General features: G+C 44.6%; 1 protein-coding gene across 5 annotated transcripts in view; it reads right to left on the bottom strand.

The window, feature by feature from the left end:
* The window catches only part of MYO5C (myosin VC), a 180676-nt gene that overhangs the window by 103396 nt on the left and 53284 nt on the right, over positions 1–23996 (bottom strand). For all 5 annotated transcript variants that reach the window (XM_029575910.1, XM_029575909.1, XM_029575914.1 and 2 more), the window contains 4 exons: positions 20861–20942; positions 19737–19877; positions 10250–10375; positions 6073–6156 (listed from right to left, as the gene is read on the bottom strand). In XM_029575910.1, coding sequence (XP_029431770.1) covers positions 6073–6156; positions 10250–10375; positions 19737–19877; positions 20861–20942 — 433 coding nt within the window. The remainder of the gene's footprint in view (positions 1–6072; positions 6157–10249; positions 10376–19736; positions 19878–20860; positions 20943–23996) is intronic.

The raw sequence follows: 23996 nt of genomic DNA, 5'->3' as shown, positions 1-23996 counted from the left end.
ACTTTGACTGGCACCTACTGGGCATGCCCAGCATGGCACTAAACCTGCAGCCAGCAGGGGTCCCCCTTCAGTCTTGTTTAAAGCTACAGGAAGTGCCAAAAAATAAAATAAGAAAATGTAATGAACCCAACACCGCGGGGTGGCAGGCGGGTTTTGTGAGGACTAACATCCTGCTGTCCTGTGAGAACACCTGTTACAGGTAAGCAACATTTGCTTTCTCACCGTTCAAGCAGGATGGTAGTCCTCAAATATGGGTGAGTACCGAGCTGAGGATGTCCGAGAAATGCACCAAATGTACCCAAGATGTGCAATAGGCACAAGGACTGGGGTGAAATTTGGTAGAGGGTGGAAGGGTGTTGGTACGTTACATTGCGAAAAGGTTACGCAAGACAGACTGGCCAAAGATGGAATCTTGTCTTCCGGCCTTGTCTAAGCAATAATGGGCTGTAAAGGTATGGAAGGAACTCCAGGTAGCAGCCCTGCAAATGTCAGGAAGCGGCACTGAGCGTAGGTGTGCTACTGAAGTTGCCATGGCCCTCACATAGTGTGCTTTAACACTGTCTTGAAGTGGAATGCCTGCTTGCTGATAGCAAAGAGATATGCAGTCCGCTAACCAGGAAGAGAGTCTGCTTACCCACAGGCTGCCCCAATTTGATGGATGGAAAGAGACAAACAATTGAGTGCTTTTCCTTTGGGCAGCTGTACAATCTAGATAGAATGCTAGAGCCCGTTTACAGTCAAGGGTATGCAGAGCCTGCTCTCCTGGATTGGAGTGGGGCCTGGGAAAGAAGGTAGGTAGTATAATGGATTGATTAATGTGAAACTCCGATACTACCTTAGGTAAGAACTTAGGGTGAGTGTGGAGTACTGCCCGGTCCTGCAGAAGTTTAGTGTAAGGTGGATAGGTAACTAGGGCCTGTAACTCACTAACTCTGCGAGTAGATGTTATTGCCAAAAGAAAAATCACTTTCCATGTGAGAAAGTGAGAAAGTGAAGATCACAGGATTGGAGAGGCTCGAATGGTGGTTTCATGAGCTGACCCAAAACCAGACTGAGATCCCAAGAAGGGGCCGGAGGATGCAGTGGAGGCTTGAGGTGAAGCAAGCCTTTCAGAAAACGTGTTACAAGGGATTGTACCGAAATAGGAACGTCAGACACCTTTATGGAAGGTGGCCACCAACTGACATGCATTCTGATGGAGGAAGTTTTTAGACCTGATTCTTACAAGTGCCAGAGATAGTCTAGAAACTTTGTGGTGGAACAGGTAAAGGGATCAAGGAACTGAGAAGAATACCATGACTTTAACCTGTTCCATTTGTAGAGGTAAGACTTTCTCGTGGACGGCTTCCGTGAAGCAATCAGGACATGGGAAACTGGCTCCGAAAGATTAAGTGGCTGAAGAATTAACCTTTCAACATCCAGGCCGTCAGGGGACAAAACTTGAAGATTGGAGTGGGGTAAGCATCCATTGTTCTGAGTGATCAGAAGCAGGTCCTTTCCCAAGGGAATGTGCCTGCGAACGGAGAGATCCTGAAGTATTGGAAACCACACTTGGCGAGGCCAGTGAGGTGCTATTAGGATCATGCATCCCTTGTCCTGACGTAACTTCACGAGAGTCTTTGATAGAAGTGGAAGTGGAGGGAATGCATATAGGAGACCGGTTGCACATGAGAGGGAGAACGCATCTCTTGGCTGAGACTGTTGGCTGCGAGTGAGAGAGCAAACGTTCTCTACTTTGTGGTTTTGAGGTGACGCAAAGAGGTCTATGCGAGGATAACCCCAACGTTGGAATATTGAGTCCGCTACTGTGGGGTTGAGGGACCACTTGTGCGGATGGAAAGCGCGATTTAGCTTGTCCACCAACACATTGTCCACTCCCGGCAAGTAGGTGGCCTTGAGGTACATCGAATGGGAGAGGGCCTCCGCCCACATCTGTGCAGCTTCCTGACAGTAGGTAGGAGCCCATCCCTCCCTGTTTGTTGATGTACCACATGGCCACCTGGTTGTCCGTCTGAATCAGGATGACCTGATTGAAAAGGAGATCCTGAAACACCCTGAGAGCATATCTGATTGCTTGCAGCTCCAGGAAATGGATTTGGTGTTTGGCTTCCTCTGGAGACCAAGTTCCTTATGTCTGCAAATCAGCAAAATGGGCTCCCCAGCCGAGGTTGGAAGCATCGGTGGTGAGAATTATTTGAGGGTCTGGAACCTGGAAGGGCAGGCCTTGGAGGAGCATGATCTGATTTTGCTACCAGGCTAGAGACTGACAAAGTGAGTCAGTGATGTGGACAGTGGTCGATAGAGGTTGGAAGGACTGAGTCCATTGTGACCTTAGAGTCCACTGCATGACTCTCATGGCCAAGTGGGCCATTGGGGTAACCTGTACTGAGGACGTCATGTGTCCCAGCAGGATGAGGAAGTGATGTGCAGTCGTGCGGTGCTGAGTCTGTAACTGGTGTGCGAGAGAGATGAGAGTGAGAGCTCGCTGTCGAGGCAGAAATGCCTTTGCCTGCAAGGTGTCCAAGTCTGCCCCTATGAATGATAAAGTTTGAGATGGGACTAAGCAGGATTTTGCGTAGTTGACGAGAAATCGAGAAATCTCAACTACGTGAAATCCTAGCGAAATCAGAGTGTGTAAAGTAAGACGTAGGGAAGACAGAGCAGCTTGCTGAGTGGGAGCCCTGATCAACCAATCGTCTATATAGGGGTAGACGTGAACACCTTGAGTCCTGAGGAAGGCTGCTACTACTACGAGGCACTTGGTGAAGACTCATGATGCAGATGCCAGACCGAATGGTAATACTCGATACTGATAGTGCTTGGGGCCTACCAGAAATCTCAGGAACCTGCGATGAGATGGCGTTATTGCAATGTGTGTGTACGCATCTTGGAGATCAAGAGAGCATAGCCAGTCTCCTTTTTGCAGAAGAGGAAGAAGGGAACCCAAGGTTACCATCTTGAACTTTTCTCGGTGGAGGTACTTGTTGAGGGCACGTAAGTCCAGAATTGGATGAACGCCACCTGATTTTTTGGGGATTAGAAAGTACCGGGAATACAATCCTAGGCCTTGTTGGGAGTAGGGCACTGGCTCTATTGCTCTGGAGTGGAGGAGGAGGAGGGAGACCTCCTGCTCCAGGAGTAGTGAGTGGTTGGATGTTCTCCACGTCGGTAGAGGTGGGGAGTTCGGTGGGATGGAGAGAAAGAAAGTTCAGGTGATAACCTTGAGAGATTATGGCAAGGACCCACTGGTCTGAGGTAATTGTGTGCCACCTGTTGTTGAAGTGGCACAATCGACCTCACACTGGTATCTGAGGCAGTGGAAACTGGCTGCTGCTCTCTATGCAGGAGTCAAAAGCCGGAAGCAGGGCCCAGCTGAGGAGCTGCTTGTGGTTTTTGTTTATGAGGTTGACGAGATTTGGCCTTTTGGAAGGGTCTCGTGGAATGAGTTCTAGACGGTGGTAGATAGGACTTCTTTGGACGGAAGAATGACTTTTTAGTATCCTTCCTGAATGGCTCTTTGGAGGAATACTCAGAGGGCATCAGAGAGAGCTGGTGAAGGGTATCATGATGCTCCTTGAGTTCCGCCACCGTCCGCTGAATCTGTTTGCCAAATAGATTGTCTCCAGTGCAGGGCAGATCTGATAATCTGTCTTGTACCTCAGGGCGCAAGTTCGAAGACTTAAGCCAGGTCCATCGTCTTGCCGAAATAGCAGCTGCAGATACCCTGGAAGTGGTGTCAAAGATATCATAAGAGGATCTTATTTCATGCTTCCCTGCCTCAAAACCCTTGTGAACCAGGGTTTGAAGCTGTTCCTGGAATTGCTGAGGCAGGGACTCTGCAAAGTCCTGTGTCTGCTTGAATAAGACCCTGTTGTACTGGGTCATATACAGCTGGTAAGAGGTGATCCGAGAGATGAGCATTAATCCCTGGAAGACACTCCGGCCAATGGCATCCAGGAATTTCTGTTCCTTACCTGGGGGAAAGGAAGAGTGGGGTTTTGATCTTTTTGCCCTCTTTTGGGCAGATTCTACAACCACAGATTGGTGATCCAGCTGAGGTTTCTGGAATCCTGGGGCCGACTGGACCAAATAAGTGGCAATCAGCTTTTCTGTTGACTGGAGCAACAGAACCAGGGTGTTCCCAGTTCTTTTTGAGGAGATCCAAAAGAACCTGGTGAATAGGGATGGAGGTTATTTCCTTGGGGAACATCCAGGAATTGTAACAGCTCCATCATTTGATGCCTGTCATCTTGTTCAGTCTGCAATTGGAAGGGACCCAATTCAGACATTTCCTTCCCAAAATTTATGAAGGATAGGTCCTCTGGAGGAGAACGCTTCCTGCTTTCAGTAGGAGAAGGTGGCGATGGCAAGTCATGGTGTCTGGAGATTAATCATCAGTCCAGGTATCATAGGGATCAGCACCTGTCCTCCTAGGAACCTGAGAAGGACAGGACAATGGAATTCCTGAAGGTCCTGGTCTAGGCTCTGAAGGCATCGAGGGAAGAACTGGAGGCACCGATGAAGGCATTGAGGGCATTGATGGCGCCGATGGACGCATCGGCATCGATGGTTGAGGCAACAGCAAAACTCCCAATGGAGGAATGCGGAACAGTGTTTCTCCACCCGATGACAGGGTAAGTGGGGAAGGCACCGGAGCCATCGGTGAAAAAGCGGCTATAAGCACGTCCATCTTCGAGAGCAGTGGTGCCAATGCTGCCGGAATGGGATCAATGGTCGGTTCCATGGCCGGCACAGATATCGGTGCCGGGGGAACTTGGAGTCTGTGCATCGCCTTAATCGATGGCCTCCTGGACCATCCAGTCCAGTTCTTCATGGAGACCTGGAGCAAGCAGCCCCGGCTCCGGAAGGGAAGAAGGCGGCAGAGGCATAGCCGGAGGAACCACCGTGAAAAGCGGAGTCGCGGCTCCCGATACCCATCCAGATGAGGGTTGCCTCGGTGAACTGGTCGCAGAAAGGGTCGATGCCTTTTCTGGACGGGGTTTTTTCGATGGCGGCTCGGACGATGGCAAGGTCGATGATTTTCCTTCCTCGATGGTCCGAGACTTCCGGTGTCGATGCTTCTTTCTACAATCCCCTCGGTCCTGAGGGGGGGGGGGGGGGGTAGAGGTAGTCGAAGGCCGAGAAGTCGTCAACGACGGGCGGTCACCGGCTGGTAGCCGATACTGGCGCGAAGTGGATGGTGCCAGTTCAGACGACGATGCAATAGACGGTGTCTGAGTTTGAGAATCGGAAGAGAAGTTCCATTTTCTCCATTCTGGCCTTGCGACCTTTTGGTGTCATTAAGGCACATTTGGTGCAGGTAAAGACATCATGCTGCACCCAAGACACATTACACAGACTTTATGAGGGTCTGTTATGGACATGGTGCGAGTACAGTCCGGGCACCAACAGAACCCCAACGCCATGGCCTTTGAAAAAATTGAGCCACGATATGGTCGACGGTTAGTAGGCCGCGAGAGCCAAACTAGACGGGAATCGACCGAAAACGGGTAAAAAACTTACCGGAGTACCGCAGAGTCAAAAATTCGAAGGAGGGACCCCTGTGTGGTATGAAAGTTTTTAATAATTCTGTGAGGAAAATTCCTGTCAGGAATCTCTGTGGAGCTCCTTAACCCGCGTGGCTACTGCTGCGTGGAAAAAAGAAGACTGAAGGGGGACCCCTGCTGGTTGCAGGGTTAGTGCCATCCTGGGCATGCCCAGTAGGTGCCAGTCAAAGTTCTAGAAACTTTGACAAAAGTGTCCTGTGATTGGGCTGCATCCTGTGATGTCACCCATATGTGAGGACTACCATCCTGCTTGTCCTGTTAGAAATGGTGTATTCCAGATAGGAATGCAGATTGGTGTCGACAGGGGATTAGCAAGAACAGCCAGGTTAGCTCTTCCTGAGTGGTGGCAAGTGGCTATTACTTGTAGTTCAGACTCCCCCGTCTCGTATGGCAGTAGTGGACTGGCTGTGTACCCGACAGGATTCCAAGTACCCCTAGCAGTACATACACCCCTGGCTGAGAACCACTGTAACAGAATAACCAGTAGATCAATTAATTTACAAACCTTACTGTTTTTTAAGATGTCAATCAGTACTTCGTAGACTGTGTCTTTGTTCTTCTCCAGAAACCCTTCACACTGATACTCCACCTGCGCAGACAGATACAATGAAAGAGCAGAACCACCTTATCATAGCAATCAAATTCAAGCGTTATCCCAAAAATGTACTTCAGCTACTTCGAGTATCCGCATGCACATAGCTCTTAAAGAAAGTTTAAAAAATTTCATACAAATGCAAAAAAAGCCTAATTAAATTACAGGTAAATTGAGGAGCTGAATACCATGAACATTACCAAAATTAAGTATGTGACATTATGCAGAAAAAAACAAACACTGGATACTGTGAATGTTAACTGGTTCATACTTTTCCCATTATCCAAATCCCACATTTTCTTCTTTATATTTAAATGCAGTGTATGGAAAGAGTGACATCCAGTGTTCAAAAGTTGATTCACAAACTATTCCTATCTCAGGAATACCATGGGGTGAATATATTTTTTGGTGCATGGCCCTGACAGGTAAAAATGGACAACAGGTAGCCATGAGATGGACCCTAGACAAGGACACTTTGTGAACAGAACGTTCCTCCCCCCCCCCCCCCCCCCCCCCCCCCGCCTCCTCTCACATTTGTATGATTCTGTCACTGAGATTGTACACATCTCGTCACATCTTTCCTGGAAAAATTTAAGAAAGCACTAAAAACGTGGCTGTATGTACAAGCATTCCAAGTAGAAGTCAACCAGTAATTTTCAATGTTTTCATATGTTGATGTTTCTGTTAATTATTTTATGTTAATAGGCATGTTTTAATGTGATTATTTACTTTTTATGTCTTATTTTATTTCTTTTATATTAATTTAAGGATGAGTCTGATTTTATGATTTTTAATTACAAAACATTGTAAACCAGTGTGAAGGTATATACCAACATCGGTATAGAAAATTAAGTAAATAAATTCCTGCATGCACCTTCTCGATCAACTAACCAAATTCATTTCCCTATATCATCTAAAATTTTTGTTTAAACTTCCTTCTATAAAATGAATATCATTTTTTAGATGTAGGTTTCTTCCACAAAACAGTCCACATTTTAAAACATAGCACTTAGGGCTGAAGTCCGCATGTGGACTATCATTTTCAGAGCAGACCCACACGTGCAAGTCCACTGAAAATTAGTGGGTACGTGCAAACCTTTGCACGGCCTACGTTTACGCCTGCATGAGAGCAGAAGTAAATGGTCGTGCAGCTAAGCTATCTTGTCACAGGTTGACAGATTCAATCCACTGGCACACTGGAGGGGGTCTGAAGTATCCCCCCTTTTTAGTGTCTGCCTGCTTGAGCTTTAAGTAAAGGTTTATTCCGTAATATGGGGTAGATTTTATAAATTTGCGCGAGCGCGGACTTTTGTTCGCGCACCAGGCACGAACAAAAGTATGCTGGATTTTCTAAGATACGCGCGTAGCCGCGCGTATCTTATAAAATCCGGGGTCGGCGCGCGCAAGGGGGTGCATATTTGTGCAACTTGCACGCGCCGAGCCCGGCGCACGCTGCCTGTTCCCTCCGGAGCGGCCTCGGAGGGAACTTTCTTTCCACCCCCCGCACCTTCCCCCTCCCTAACCCACCCCCCCGACCTTATCTAAACCCACCCCCTACCTTTGTTGGCAGATTTACGCCTGCTGAAAGCAGGCGTAAATCTGCGAGCGCCAGCGGGCTGCTGGGACACCATCACCCGACCTGGGGGCTGGTCCGGAGACCTCAACCATGCCCCCGAACCAGCGCCACGCCCCGGCCCCACCCCGAACCGCCCCCGGACACACCCCCTCCCCCGCCCCTTTTACGAAGCCCTGGACTTTTGCGCGCGCCAGCGGCCTATGCAAAATAGGCGCGCCAGCCTTTTAAAATCCGGCCCTATATTTGGTCCACATCTCTCTAAGTCTAAACAATTCTGGAGAAAATAAAGGGTCCCTTGTGGCCAAAATGAAAGTTGCATGCCACAACAGACCTGTTCCAATGCTACTTGAAGGCCAGCCAGCAGGGGCAGAGTGAATGGTTTTTTAGCTTTCTCAGACTAGGCCTGAAATTGCAACCCAGCTTTCTTTCATGAGCATGCATTTTACTGCTGTTTCCCCCCCCACCCCCCAATCAGGCAAAATAAAAAAAAATAGGCACTGCAAAAAATAATGCTGAAAAGCATGTACAAGAAAGTCTATTTTAAATAAACAAATTATTTATGCACTTATTGATTTGTCAGTTCAATGAACCTTTGAATTATTCATTCTCTCTCACAGCAAAGACTTTTACCTGATTAACAAAAGGGTAAATTGACATTCATGGAGTAAATTTAGAAGGCAGTCATAAGAATTTATCTTTTCATCATTAACGATTATAGCAGATCTCGGACTAGATCTCTATGCATGGTGTTCAAAAGCAGCTGTCCTCTGTTATAAATATCATAAAAATGTTTGCAGTTAGTTCAAGATGGCAACTTTAATAGATGCATGTATGGTTTGCTCTGGCTTTGCCTCTGACTTTTTGCCTTAGAATTTATGAGCAAGCGGAAGTGATAATTAGGAGGAAGCCCTCAGAGACCCCTAATCTGCTGCAACATCAGACTACTATTGTAGAGCATATTCATGCCTCAGTGGGTAGGTTATCTGATACATGTGTTTTCGGTAGAGTAGTGTCTGACCAGTAGGTGACTGAGGTTTCCTTGAGTCCTGATGATTGTTCAACCCCTATGCCTCTTACACAGGAAATGGTAGCCTGGACTATAATGGAGATGTCTGGGCCTGGTGCCTCGGCACGGACCATGTCCTTCAGAGACCATGTCCTCCGGAGGTGTCTGTGTCTGCTCCTGCAATGGATGAACTACAAGAATGGGAGCTGCGGCAATTCTCGGAAGGAGCAATCATTGGAGACTCTGAGGAGAGAGTATTTGTTCCTGGATTTAGAGTTCCAGTGGGGTCATCAGATGTGGAAGGGATTCAAGGCTCTCTGGGGGTATGTGCTGCCATTGATACTTTAAGGACAAGAGTTCTGTTGATGAAACCTTCCACTATCACATTTGAGAGTATTTGGAACGTGCTGGCCTCTTTAGAATAAGCTATTTCTTCCTTGGCTTTAACAGCGGATATTCGCTCATGCTCACAACTTAGGATCCTAGAATAGTACCCTTAGAAGATAAAAGTTGGGGAGATTGAGTCCTCTTTTACATAAGTGAAAACTGTCCAAACTGAGTTGATTAAGGTCCAGAGTGTAGCCCATATCAGACTGGAGAATCTGGAAAATTCTACTGGAAGTCTAAATTTACATGTATTGAACTTTATTCATTTATTTCAACCTTGGAACTTTTCAAGACTTACCTTAATGAAATTTTGCAAATACCTGAGGAAAGTTTGACATCTATAAGTAGAGCATTCTATCTCCTTACTGAGAAAATGGCAGCAGCAGACTTGGATTCTAATGTGGAAGGGCTGGAGGAAGTCTCTGCAGATAGTTTAAATGTAGAGAGATCCACAGAAGACATATCCAGTAGGGCCATTCTGCTGGCTACTTTTGTTTTCTTACAAGGTCGTAGTTCTGTTATGTAACTTTATTTTCAGAAAAGGTTTGCATTGTTGAAAGGTTTTAAGATTCAGATTTTTCCTTATGTGACTAGGGTAACAATTGTAGGAAAAAAAAACTTCTCTATGCATGCTCCAAAAGTACTGGCATTGGTAATAATACCCAATAATACCTGTTTGGTTTGCTTTCCTTGTAAATGTGTAGTTGTATTGGCTTCAATTAAGTACGTCTTTTTTGAACCATTGCAAAAGAGATTTTATTTGGATTCTAAGAAAGTCTTCATATTTGAGGAGGCCTGTGCAGGTCAAAGGGTTGTTGATATTTGATCGGCGATTGTACTAGTTTAGCGATTACTCTCTTATTGTGTTTTTCCTTTGGAAGCCCTCTTTCTGCTTGAACCAACCTTATTAGAGATCTCATTTTGCTTTGTGCATTATATTATATTTCCTTTTTCTACTGAATTTCTTGTATTTTTAATTGTGTCTTGTACATCGCCCTTTGCTGTCAAACGTTTACTATTTGAATTTGTTTAATTGCAAATAAAAATAAAGTACAACAAAAACGATTTAGTTTAAGAACACCATGTCAAATGAGAAACAATGTAACCGGTCAGATACCTACTTTATCAGCAAAGTGCTGAATGATAAACGCCCTGTTTGACATTCTGGGCTTCTCAAATAGTGGATTCTTGTCAATGTAATTATTATAGAGTTTCTGAAGCCAATTGTCATCAGTCCCCTGCGGCAACTATGGAAGAAAAATCAAAAAACGTAAAAATGATCTGTTCTTATCCATTTATGCTTTAACAAATAGCAGAAAGGCTGCTGGTGCCCCCTATTCACAAATATAATTTTTGATTGAAAAAAAAACAAACAGATAAAGCAAATCCAGCATAAACTGAAAAAGGAATTCCTTTCATCTTTCAGGTAAGGGATGTGCTCTAGGAGCCATCTTGTAATTAGGGGGAGGGCGTGAACTTTGATCTGAAAAAGAGACCTGCATGGTCTTGAAAGCTGAAGGGCTATAATATCCAATAAAAGGTAGAGCAGCCTACAAAGAAACTACGCCAAGAACAAGATCACAGATATAAAGCCTAATTCACTGCTAAATGGCAAGCAATCCCAGCTACTTACTTTTTGCTGTAGATAAGCATTACGACTTTTATTTATTCATAAACATTTAATGTTCTGCCTTTCCCTAAAGACCAGCCCAAGGTAAATTACATAAAGCAATAAGGCATTGAGGGTCATTTCATTACTGTGTGGGTGGGGTAAATTCTGCATGTAGATTTTATGCACAGACTTTACCCTATTTTAAAAACTAAATTCTATGAATAAGTCTGCTTTGAAAATTCACCCTTAAGGGGGCTGGTACCTGCACAAACTCACCCGTACACAGTTAGCCCCTTCTGTATGAGGGTATACCTACGCACTCAGGATGTAAATTTTCATAAGCAGCTACGCCAAAGTATCAATTTTCAGAACTGCATTTACACGTGTAAAACTTTTGACAATTCAGCCCTATGGGTGAATTTTCAAAAGAATTATGCATGTAAAAGTAGCAATTTTCAAAACAGCTTTTATGCACTTTTTTTTTTAAACTGTTTGAATAATAATAAAATTTAGCAATCAAATATAAAGAAAATCTAAAGACCAACAAACAATTGGTCTTCTACCAATAACATTCCATAAAGATGCTATAAATCAGAGAAGTATCGCTTCTTTAAATCAAAATGGACACACAATATACTGTTAATCCCAATATCTCATATCCTTGTGTATTAACATGTATCTAATAAAACATAAGTAGTATATATTCACAATTGCAGTCCTGCAATTTTCTTACTCTATTTTCCCTCCTCCTTTTGCTTAGCTCCTATAACTGCAATCTAACGTTCAGATTTCCTCTTAGGCATTGACACTTCCCTTCCTAGCATGAGCTATGCCATTTCTATTCTATCGTTATATCTCACCCCAGAGTTGTTTTAGCTGCAATCTTTTATCCATATTCATATCACTTTACTGGACTCTGTACTATACTTTTAACAGTTTTATTAGGATATGCAATATGCGCTTTACTTTGCTGCTATATGCAGTTTACTCTGCTGCTATAGATGGAATTCCATTAGTTTAGTTTCTTTATACATAGTTCCATTTAATCTAGTTCCTCTAGTGGTAATTACCCTCATTTTTTTTTTTTACTTTGTTTTTCTTGTTTTTAATTTCTATTAAGTTAAATTCTATTAAGTTAAATGTTTCAATTGTAAAGCACTGCTGCTAGTCGTTAATTTACATAGCACTGTTGCTAAGCATTGTTGATTGTGAACCGATGTGATGTTACTAAACGAATGTCGGTATATAAAAGCCACAAATAAAAAATAAATAAATATTGCGCTTTGTATTGAACATGCTCCCCTACCTTGCTTTTTTGCACTTTTTTAAAATTACTTCCGTACATTTTATAATACAAAAATATGAGCATGTCCCCCTAATTGGAACGCCTCTACCCAATGCAGGTAGAAGTACACACAAAAATTGGGTAATACGCGTACTTTCACATGCACTGAGCACCTTGCAATTTTATACCAAGCCTAAAGGAAAATTAGTTTCTTACCTGATAATTTTCGTTCCTGTAGTACCACGGATCAGTCCAGATTCCTGGGTTTTGCCCCCCCCCCTCTAGCAGATGGAGACAGAACAGTTATCAAAACAAACTCCGCCTATAAATAGGCTGGTGCCACCTACAGTCTGGCAGTATTACTCAATGTCAAAGCAGAATGGAAATCTCAAAACCATTATAACTATATACAGTAAAAAAACAAACCGGTCCACTGAACCCTCCCAGGACCTGAACCTTGAGAACCACTTGAGGACAAAATTCAGAACTCTGCCAATCTGAAATAAGATAAAATATAAGAACCGAGCGGACTCTCCTTTTCTTCTGGATCAGTCCAGAGTCCTGGGATGTACTAGAGCTTCCTTAATTGGGATGTGATCTGGAGAGGTCCGCTCGAAGTACTCCCTCTCCAAATCCTCCCGCAACTGGAGCCTGAACATCTAGTCTGTAATGTCTTGCAAAAGTATGCAAGGATTTCCATGTAGCCGCCTTGCGTATCTCCTGTGGTGATACCATCTGACACTCTGCCTAAGACGCTGCTTGCGAACGAGTAGAGTGGGCACGCAGACCCATAGGAAGGGATCTACCCCGAAGGAGATAGGTCAACCTAATAGCCTCTTTTAGCCAACGAGCTATAGTAATTTTGGACGCCTGCTGTCCTCGTTTAGGACCACTCCACAGCACAAAGAGATGGTCAGACACACAAAACTAATTGGTAACCTCTAGGTAACACAGTAAAGCTCTGCAAACGTCAAGCTTCCGCAAGTCACCAGCCAAAGGATCCGAACGGTCTAAGTCCGTGAATGCTGGCAGATCAACCGATTGGTTGACATGAAAAGAGGAAACCATTTTTGGCAAGAAAGACAGAACCGTCCTTAAAGAAACTCCCGAATCCGAAATCCGCAAAAAGGGTTCCCTACATGAAAGTGCCTGGAGTTCGACACCCTACGAGCTGATGTAATGGCCACCAGAAAAATCACCTTCAATGTAAGAACTTATAGAGTCGATCTCTTCAAGGGCTCAAAAGGCGCCGAACAAAGAGCAGCGAGGACTAAATTCAGACTCCATGACGGATAGGGATGCCGAAGTGAAGGTCACAAGTGTTTTGCTCCCTTAAGAAAACGAACTACATCTGGATGTGCGGCTAATGCTACACCCTGGACGGATCCACGCAAACAACCAAGCGCCACCACTTGCACTCTGAGGGAACTACATGACAAACTGTTAGACTGGATTGTAGAAAACACAGAATATCCGATACTGAAGACTGGGTAGGCGTGACCTCTTGGTCCAGACATCAAGTCCCAAAAACGTTCCATACTCTAACATACGTGAGATTGGTAGAAATCTTACGCGATCGGAGGAGCGTGGCTACTACAGCCAGAGAACAGCCTTTGCGACTTACCCTCTGCCTTTCAAAAGCCATGCCACTAGACAGAAGCGATCGACTTCTTCCAAACAAACAGGCCCTTGATGCAGCAGGTCCGGGAGAACTGGAAACCGCAGCGGGCCTTCCATGGCAAGATTGAGAAGGTCCGCGAACCAGGGATGTCTCGGCCATTCTGGAGCTACCAGGTTCACCTCCGTTGGATGGATCTCTAGCCGCCTGAGCACTTTGCCGATCAATGGCCAAGGTGGAAAGATGTACAGAAGAACCTCTGTGGGCCAAGGCAGCACTAGGGTATCTACCCCTTCTGCTCCTGTCTCTCTCCGCCAAGCATAGAACCGTGGAGCTTTGGCATTCCGAAACGTCGCCATGAGATCCATGCTAGGCATGCCCCAAGCGTCGCAAATGAGTTGAAAAACTGCATCCGTCAATTCCCATTCCCTGGGATTGAGACGGTGACGACTTATAAAGTAGGCCTGCACATTGTCCACGCCGGCGATGTGAGACACTGCTAAGCTTATCAAGTTTTGTTCTGCCCAGCTGATCAATCGTTGAGCTTCCATCGCTACCGGATGACTTCTGGTTCCTCCTTGGCGATTGATGTACGCCACCATGGTCGCATTGTCCGAGAGAATTCTGACCAACTTGCCCTGGAGGAGAGGATGGAATGCTTGCAATGCCAACCATACCGCCCTGGTTTCCAGTCGATTGATCAACCAGAGAGATTCGACGGGAGACCAAAGTCCTTGTACTGATTTCCCTTGGCATACTACTCCCCAACCAGAGAAACTGGCATCGGTGGTGACCACTGTCCAGTCAAGCACTTCCAGGGGGAACTCCTCGGACTAAATTGTCCATCACCAACCACCAGTCGAGACTGGATCGCACTGCCTCCGTAAGCGGCAAAGGTAGATGAAAATGCTCGGAGACTGGGTTCCATCGGGAAAGCAAGGCGGACTGTTAAGGCCTCATATGAGCAAAAGCCCAGGGTACAAGTTCTAATGTTGAAGTCATCAACTCGAGAACCTGTAAATAATCTCTGACTCTGGGTGGGTGCTTGCAACTTGGAGATGCATTCCGTGGTAAGAAAAACTCTGCCCTGCTGAGTGTCAAATAGAGCACCCAAATACTCTAACGACTGAGTGGGCTCCAGTCAGTTCTTGGCGAAATTGACCACCCAGCCCGGTGATTGCAGGAGCTGAAGTACTCTCTGAATTGCCTCCTGGGCAAGTGCTTTCGATTTTGCACGAATCAGCCAATCGTCCAAGTAAGGATGCACCAGCAACCTTTCCCTGTGGAGATGGGCTGCTACCACCACCATCACCTTGGTGAATGTCCTGGGCGCTGTGGCTAGACCGAAGGGCAGAGCCTGAAAATGCTGATCCAGTACTGAAAACCAAAGAAACCTCTGTTGGTCTGACCGAATGGCTATATGAAGATCTGCTTCCGTGAGGTCTAAGGATGCTAGAAACTCTCCCTTGCGCACAGAGGCAATGACTGACCAGAGCGCCTCCATGCGAAACCGGGGGACCCGGAGACATCTATTACTTTTTTTTTTAGTTCCAGAATGAGCTAAAAGGATCCCTCTTTTTTTGGCACTATGAAGTAAATGGAGTAACGGCCTTTCCTTCTTGCCTCCGGAGGCACTGAGACGATGGCCCCCAGTTGCAGAAGTCATTGCAAAGTGTCCTGCACCGCTCTTCGCTTGGTTTCGTAACCGCAGGGAGAAATTAGAAATCTTATTCTCCCCCAGAGATTGGATCATATCTTCCAGGTCTTTACCGAAAAGTAGTTTGTCTTTGAAGGGCAAGGACCCTAGCTGTGACTTGGGGGAAGACATCCACCGACCAGTTTCTCAAAAGAGGAGCCTACGAGCTGAGACAGCTGAAACCATGGATCTGGCCGATGTGTGCAGTAGATCATGTAGTGCATCCGCGTTGAACGCCACCAAAGCTTCCAGATGACCTGCCTGGGCCGCCTCTTCATCCGATAAGGCGGCGTTAGCTTGCAACTGCTGAATCCAGTGGAGACCTGCTCATAAGGCGAAATTAATGCAAATAGCCGCATGCACTCCCAGTGCTGAAACCTCAAAAATCCTTTTAAGTTGTACCTCCAAATTCCTGTCTTGCAGGTCCTTGAGTGCTGTAGCTCCAGTAACTGGGATCGTGGTCTTCTTGGTAACAGCGCACATTACCGCATCTACCTTGGGTACTCAAAGCAGCTCTAAAGCATCCTCTGGCAGAGGATATAGCTTGTCCATGGCTTTACACACTTTCAATCCCAGGTCTGGGGTATCCCATTCCCGGAAGAGCAAATCTGTAGCCGAGAAATGAAAGGGAAAGGAAGAAGCAGGGCCTCTCAGACCCAGCAACACCGGATCCATAGAACCCAGTTTAGATTCCTCAGGGGAACCTTTCAATGCCCAGTTCAGCTAAAACAGAAGGAATAAGGGGACCCAACTCCTCCTTTCTAAAGAGGCGCACCACCTTAGGGTCATCCCCTTCCACATCGTGCGCTCCACGCATTGTGCCTTGGTGCTGTAAATCAGGGTCTACATCCACCCCCTGTGGGGGCTTGGGCAGTAGGTCTAGGTCAACTGGATCATAATCCTGACTTGAAGTATCTGTAGTAATCTGGGGAACCCCTGACCGACGGGGATGCTTAGGCTGAGCAGGCTCCGCACCTCCCTTAGAGGTAGACCTTTTCTTAGCAGCGGGCTTAGATCCTTGAGAAAAACGATCTTTTTACCAGATTGCAGCTTCCCTAACTTCCTCTCCTTGTAAACTTTATGAAGCAATAACACAAATTGTGACAAAAAAAAGAGGAAGAGAAGGAGTCAGAGGCCCCCCTCGAGGATATCCTCCATTGTAGGGGAATTAGGCTGTAAAGGTTCCCTGTCCCTTGGAAAACCTTGCTGGGGAGAAAGAGGAGGAGGTAAAACCCCCTCCCCCCCAGTGCTGCACTAGACACAACCCTGAATGACTGGAAAATGGTTCCCCGTTCCCATGCTGAACGGAACTGATCAGCCTCAGAGTGAATTGCAGCAGACGTCCCAATTGGGACTGGGGCAGACTTAGATTTAACTAGTTTTGCCATTTTAATATTTTCTTTTTTTTTTTTGGCTCCCAACAGCCCCTCCCACCCGATGCAAGCCGAGCAAAGGCCCTCCCTGGAGAGCCGTGCACAGACCGACCCGCACACGTGGCAAATAGTCGAACGCGGCATTGAGTCGTGACAGGAAAATAAAGACAAAATAAATTAAGAAAATTCAATGAATAAACAGCAAAACGAAAGGCAAATACCGCACTGCGACAGGGAGTGAAGGAGAGAGAGCTGGTGCGGGAGAAAACGAAAGCAAAACTTTTTTTAAATTATAAAACTTGCCCGGTAGTGGTCCAAGTTGCTGATCCCTTTGGGTGGAGTGAACCGGGCTCCCTGGTGTCGCACCCAAGCTGCTAAGTAGATAAGTAGGGCCCTCGACCCTGTAAAGCAGCTGCCTCAGACCAGTGGGGGATGGTTCTCTCAGAACCTAAGGACCACCTGAGAGGCTAACGACCACTGTGCTGCCACAAGCTCCTTTCTTTTATATTCTTTTTCAATAAAGCTGAAATAATCCAGAAACAAAAGACAAAAAAGTCCCCTAAACTAACTAAACACAAAATAATCAACTTAAGCACACAGCCCAGACTGTAGGTTTGGCACCTCTCCCATCTGCTGGAGACAGAAGAATACTGCCGGACTGTAGGTGGCACCAGCCTATTTATAGGTGGAGTTTGTTTTGTTAACTGCTGTCTCCATCTACTAGAGAGGGGGGGGGGGGGCAAAACCCAGGAGTCTGGACTGATCTGGGTACATACAGGGAAATGGCTTTGAAACTTCAGCCCTATGAGGGCAACTTTGAAACTGTGTGTAGAAGTGTAAAGTCTGCAGGTCATTTTTACTTGCAGACTTTGCATCCCCCCCCCCCCCCCAGGAATTCCTCCTCTCTCTGCGCGAGGAAGTAGGCACGCACTGACACTACACATGCTCTTTTACGCTCAGAGAGGGTAGGCAATATTCAAAAAGCCCGTTTCCATGCATAAGACTGTTTTACCTGCAGAAATGCCTTTAAAATTCGCCCTCAAAAGGAAGGAAATTTTTTAAGCAATTTCTGTGGTTAAATAGTGTTTTATGTGCAGAAATTCCTTTTGTAAAACTGCTCGCATGCAAAGTTTACTCGGACCGAGTGGTGCTGTTCCTAAGGGCACAGTTAGGAAGGGGTTTGGACTTGCATGCATACTTTTGGATTTTAAAAAGTAAGCAAATACATTTTCCCAAAATATTTGTGAGGATTGTGTTTTAGCAGGTGTAATTGAAAAATATTCCAGAAAAACTCCACACATACAAAGTAAAAACATGTGTACACTTTTACTTTGAAAATATGTGCAAAAATCCAAGGTATAAAGTTCTTGTAGACTTTACAATGATCCAGGCAGTATGAAAATTGCACTCACAATGGATTAAATACCAGAAAAAGCTACAGATGTAATTTTAATTTTACATTTATCACTATATTTTTCTTTTTTGGGGATGTCAGTACAATTGTTCTGTTTTAGGTACACAGAAATAAAATACAGCCTTTATAACTTTTATATCTGTGGAAAGGATTCATAGTATTTGAGCACTGCAGTTCATTTTTATATTTTAAAGCATCATTATATGATGGAAGTTCAAAAGGAATGTGAAAAAATACTTTTTCACATGAGAGTGAAGAGTATCTGAAATAGGCTTTCAGTGGAGCTTACAGGAACCAACACAATGACAGAATTCATGCCTGCATGGGATGAATCCAACGGGACTTTAGCAGTAAGACCTGTGACAGCGCAGGCAGGTACAAATGGTCAGTATGGATAGACCAAGTGCTCCTTTCTGCAGATGTCCATGTTTTGCTCTCTCTTGGAAAACTATTACCCCTTGCCTTAAAAGGAAAGCAGAAGGCCTAGGAACAGCCTGGAATTGTAAATTTTTTTTTTATTTTTTTTAATATGGTAGTCCCAATCCATGATCTGGATTGATGCATTTAAAGGAAATGAATCAATCCTTTACTTTTTCCAGCAAAAGAATGGGCTGTTCACATCCTCTAAAAGAATGAAGTAATGAGTCTGTTAATGCCTTTGACAGACTCAGAAGTCGTTGAAATGTGACTTCTGAGTCCGTGTCAAGAATACCGTGTGCAATTCTGGTCACTGCATCTCAAATAAGATATAGTTGCACTGAAGAAAGTACAGAGAAGGGTGACCAAAATGATAAAAGGGATGGACCAGTTCTCCTATAAGGAAAAGCTAAATAGGTTAGAGCTGTTCAGCTTGGAGAAAAGACGGCTGAGGGGGGCTATGATAAATGTCTACAAAATCATGAATGGTCTTCAACAGGTAAATGTGAATCAGTTAATTTACTCTTTCGGATAATACAAGGACTAGGGGGCACTCCATTAAGTTAGCAACTAGTGCAATTAAAACAAATCACAGAAAATTCTTTTTCACTCAACACACAATTAAGCTGTGGAATTCATTGCCAGAGGATGTGATTAAGGCACTTAGAGTAGCAGGGTTTAGCAAATGTTTGGATAAATTCCTGGAGGAAGTCCATGAACTGCTATTAATCAATAAGGAATAGTAGCTTGAGATCTATTTAATGTTTGGGTACTTGCCAGGTACTTGTGACTTGGATTGGCCACTGCTGGAAACAGGATGCTGGGCTTGATGGACCCTTGATCTGACCCAGTATGGCATCTCTTATGTTAGGTCCTTGAAAAATGTCATTTGCGGGATAAAAGTATTTCAAACGTATAAAAAATTAAAAACCCATTGCTTTTCATTACTAATTACACTATTTTCAGGAGGAGAACTCTGTAATGCCTTAGCAAATATAAACAGATCGGGAGGCAAAATATGATTTTTTCTGGTTCTAGTGCATTGTTTACCTCCCTTGTAGAAATCTGCCCTTTATTGTACCAAGGATAGCATTTACTGTAAGGCAGTGTCAGAAGAAGGATCAAGGACTAATAGTTATTAAAAAAGCGTGGGAATATGTTGAGGGGCGTATAAGTAAATGTCAAAACCTTACCAAGCACTCCTCATCTAGTAACTCCAAAATTCCCATCTTGGCTTCAATAAGGTCAATAACTGGTTGGTTGTCATAAAAATCAATCAAAGTCCAGGGAATGTCTTCCTTCATATACTCTTCTTGCTCAAGTTTAAAGACGTGCTGTAAGAAAAACATTCAGAAAAACAAACAAACAGATTCTTCCATTTAATAATTAAGGTGCAAAGAACCAAAGGAAACAGGAGAGCATATGGGAAATATCTGTTACAGCTAGTTGTTCTGGAATTGGTGGGCACTTCGTGAAGATTAGTGGTCAATGGGTTTTGTCCTGTGCCAACCTGTATTTCATGCAGTGCTAAGGAAATTCCTTATGCAGCAGTTTTCTGTCACAGTATGCAAGGCTAAAATATTTCCCAATCTAATTCATTAATTTCCCACTAGACACTGAAACAATTAATCAAGCATCACCGTCTTGAAAACAAAAAATACATTTGCATTACGTCAGACAGAAACTTGAATCTTCAAAAAAAAACAAAACATTCTTGAGCATTTTTTTTAAAACTATGTCAGCACAAACAGGTGAAACCCCTTAAATTAACAGCGTAAAACAATTGTGTACTGTTTACCCTCTGAACCCTTCTGCTTCAGCATTCTCTAAGATCTGAATCAAAATTCTACATCTATCTATGCTCCTGATATTATTGAACAGTAAATGGATCTGAAAGTCTCTTTGCTGCCAGCAGCTGGGGCACACCTCCAGGCCAGTCACCCCCTCCACCCCCCTTTTCAACAAATGCCTGCAATAATTAAAGAAATGAATCTTAAGTGACATGCAATGAAAATGCCTTCATCATGAACAGAAGAAGAAAATCTACATCTTCTTGAAGAATTGTTGCTCTGCCTTCCACTTATTGGCCTAGATTTCTCCCTCCAGCCATTCCCTAGCTCTCATCCCCACTTCTCCCTCTTCGCCTATCTTTTGAAGCTACACAGAGCTCATCTCAGCAGTGTTTCCTGATGCTACCTGGCTATCCTATCCTGGAAATTTTAGCTGCCTGGGATACTTTTCATATTCTTTCCCCTATGCACATTCTGGATGGAGATTGTAAAGTGCTTTGTCAAGAGCTCAGATTGTAGCTACCAACCATGTTAAATTGCTGCTGCAATTTTTCATTAGCATAATTGATGCAAAACTGTTCAAAGCTGTTCACTTCAAATGTTTCAAATCTGAAAAAAAAAAAAAAAGAAATACAATTAATTATTTGTTTATGCAAGGTTAAAATGATCATTAATCACATGAAGGCTATCAAATTCTGTGCTGCCACAAGAGAGAAAGACTTTGTTGACCCCCTTACAGACCCATAATCTGTTCTACATCCATGCAACATGTTTGGATGAGAATGGATCTTTTAATTTAATTAAGAATGCATAAACAAGGAGTATTTTTGACACTGCTTTCCTAAAACAGGTAATCAACCCATTGACTGGTTTATTTTTTTGTTCCATAGCCCCTGCTTTCTGTTCCGTACCAGAGCCGGGATTCTGGTGCCATGAGCCTTCATTCAGAACTACCCTGGGATTTTATCCCCCATTGTTAAAAGAGCTTCCCCCCTCCTGGGGTTCCTAGTCTGGTCATGGCAGTGACAGACCTCGGACAGGCATTGTATGCACCAGTGCTCAGTCTAGAACCCTGAAGTCATGGGCTCTAGAGACAGGCAGCAGGTGTCACTCTTATTAATGACCAGAAATCCCTCCCCCCAACCTGGGAGCAACAGAGCTGATCCAGGAATCACATTGGGGACCCTCTGCACAGCGCTGCCACCAAGTTAGCCCCCTACCTAGATTTTTCAGTAGTTACAATTTCTTATTTAAAAAAAAAAGCAAGCACCCTCATTTATGATTTTCAATCATCAGGAATACATCTTTACACCTCTGTCTTGCACTGTGGTAGTTGTACATTTTTAATGAACTCAAGTATTTAGAGGTCTTTTTCAGAATTTTTTTTTTTTTTTTACTAGTGTTTACCCACATAAAAAGCTTGTCTGAAAATTCTCTCACTCCCAGAGTGGCTAAAAGTATTTTTACCCATGGAGAAAGAGGGGCAAGATTAGATCGGGGGAGGCAAAATACATGTATTCCCTTGCTGATCAAAATTTTCAAATGGGATCTCTGCGGGGAGTTTCCCTTTGAAAGTTACTTTGCAAGCCCGCAGGGTACAATGAACCTACAAGCCCCAGGGATAGCCTAAAAATTGCCCCCTCCCCCCCCCCTGAGAAAGAGTCACCTTAGATTGTTATAAAGCCTCCAGTAGTCAGTACGGGTACCTGCTGGTATAAGTTTTATATCTGTTCATCATTCTACTTTCCTTTTCCATTTTCTGTTGTGGTTAACAAGCTAAATTTAGTACTGGAGGCCATAACAGAGGCCAAAAGGGTTAAAGGAATGCAGAGCGCAGTCTGGGATGACGACATTAAAAAAAAAAACCCAAAATAGTCAATATCTGGAAATAACAGGCAAAGCTGAGATCTAAGCTGAGCACAGAGAGGACTGGCGCTCCACAGCTACCAACATTCATATCAAAGATAGCACTTGATGATATCTTGATGCCTGCATTTTAACAACTGACGACAGGCTAAACACACCGACCAGGGCTGTCCCTGGGGAATTTTGCAACCCAGGAAAGGGTTGCAGTTGTCCTCCAGCACTCCCATCTACCCCCCACCAACTTTGTACCTTTAGGCGAATGCCCCGTCCTGCCTCCTGTATTGGTGTCCCTGCACTGACAAATCTTTTCTAACAATTAAAAATGTCACACTGCAAGCCAAGTCACTTGGCATGTCCAGGATCCACGTGCTATCTTTGACATTTTATTAAGGTAATCATTACTGCTTCTAAAAAAGTTACTATAAGCAGCTATATAGTTAGTTACAACAAGAAAAAACAACAACACTGATTAGGTTCAATGCCAGGCCAGGTGAGTTGAAATCTATACTACTGCATTTAGAGGGTACTTTTATAACAGCACAGATGGTGGTGAAGTCTGCGGACACACTGTACATGCAGACTTTGAAAATATTTGGTCAAGTAAACTTATGAGTGTAAGTCCCCTTTGAAAATCCTCAAGTAGTGACCAAGTATGTGTACTGATTACCTCGCAGAAAGTTATGCCTGCGCCAAGCAGGGTGTAACTTATCTATTGGAGAAATTATTTCCTGATAACTTCATTTTCCTTAGCGTAGAAAGATGGACTCAAGACCAGAGGGTTTATGCTCCCCTGCCAGCAGATGGAGACAGAGCAAGCTGACATCACAGTATATATAACCCTGCAGTGACCCCCAGCCCGCCAGTATTCTCTTCAAAAGCAACTGTGGACAGACTAGCAAAAAACGTGATTAAAAACAGATAACCAGAACTGTACTCAACCAACCATAAACACTGAACTCACATAAGATTCTAGGTACCCCAAGCTAGAGGCTGGATGAGCACACTTACCAGTAATCCTTTGGGACCCAGAGCCCCACAGGAGGACCACTGATACACTCATGCGGCAGCTGAAGGAAGGAAGCTGAGTCCATCTGTCCATACTAAGTAATTTCTCCATTTCCTAGCATGTAGGCAGATGGACTCAGGACCATGGGATATACTAAAGCTACTCCCCAACAGGGTGGGAGGCTGCCCGCAGTCCAGTCAACACTGCATGTGCAAAGGCTGCATCCTCCCAGGCCTGCACATCCAGACGATAAAATCTGGAAAAAATGTGTAAGGAGGACCATGTTGCAGCTCGGCAGATATCAAAGGGAGACAACATACTAACCTCCGTCCATGACACTGCCTGAGCCCTAGGGGAATGAGCCCTAACCTGAGAAGGCAACGGTTTTCCAGCATCCATATTCGCGGCCGTAAACACCTCCTTAATCCAACGAGCTATGGTAGCCTGCGAAGCCGGAGAGCCCTGCTTACTCCTACCATAGAGAATAAACAGGCAATCAGTCTTTTGAAAAGACTCAGATCTCCAGATACCGCATGACAAGATGCTTAACATCCAAGGAGCACAAAAGGCAAAACTCCTCTGCATCCCTGACCTTATTCAAGGATGGCAAGGAGATTAACTGATTCAAATGAAAGTCCAAGACCACCTTGGGCAAGAAAGATGGAACAGTATGCAGCTGTAATGCCCCCGGAGACACCAGAAGGAACGGCTCCTGGCAAGATAAGGCCTGCAGCTTAGAAATCCGATGCACAGAACATATAGTCACCAGGAACACAGTCTTCAAAGTCAAC

Source organism: Rhinatrema bivittatum, chromosome 13 (genome assembly GCF_901001135.1).
Source record: "Rhinatrema bivittatum chromosome 13, aRhiBiv1.1, whole genome shotgun sequence".
Taxonomy (NCBI): domain Eukaryota; kingdom Metazoa; phylum Chordata; class Amphibia; order Gymnophiona; family Rhinatrematidae; genus Rhinatrema; species Rhinatrema bivittatum.
This window is presented reverse-complemented; position numbering and strand designations above follow the sequence as displayed.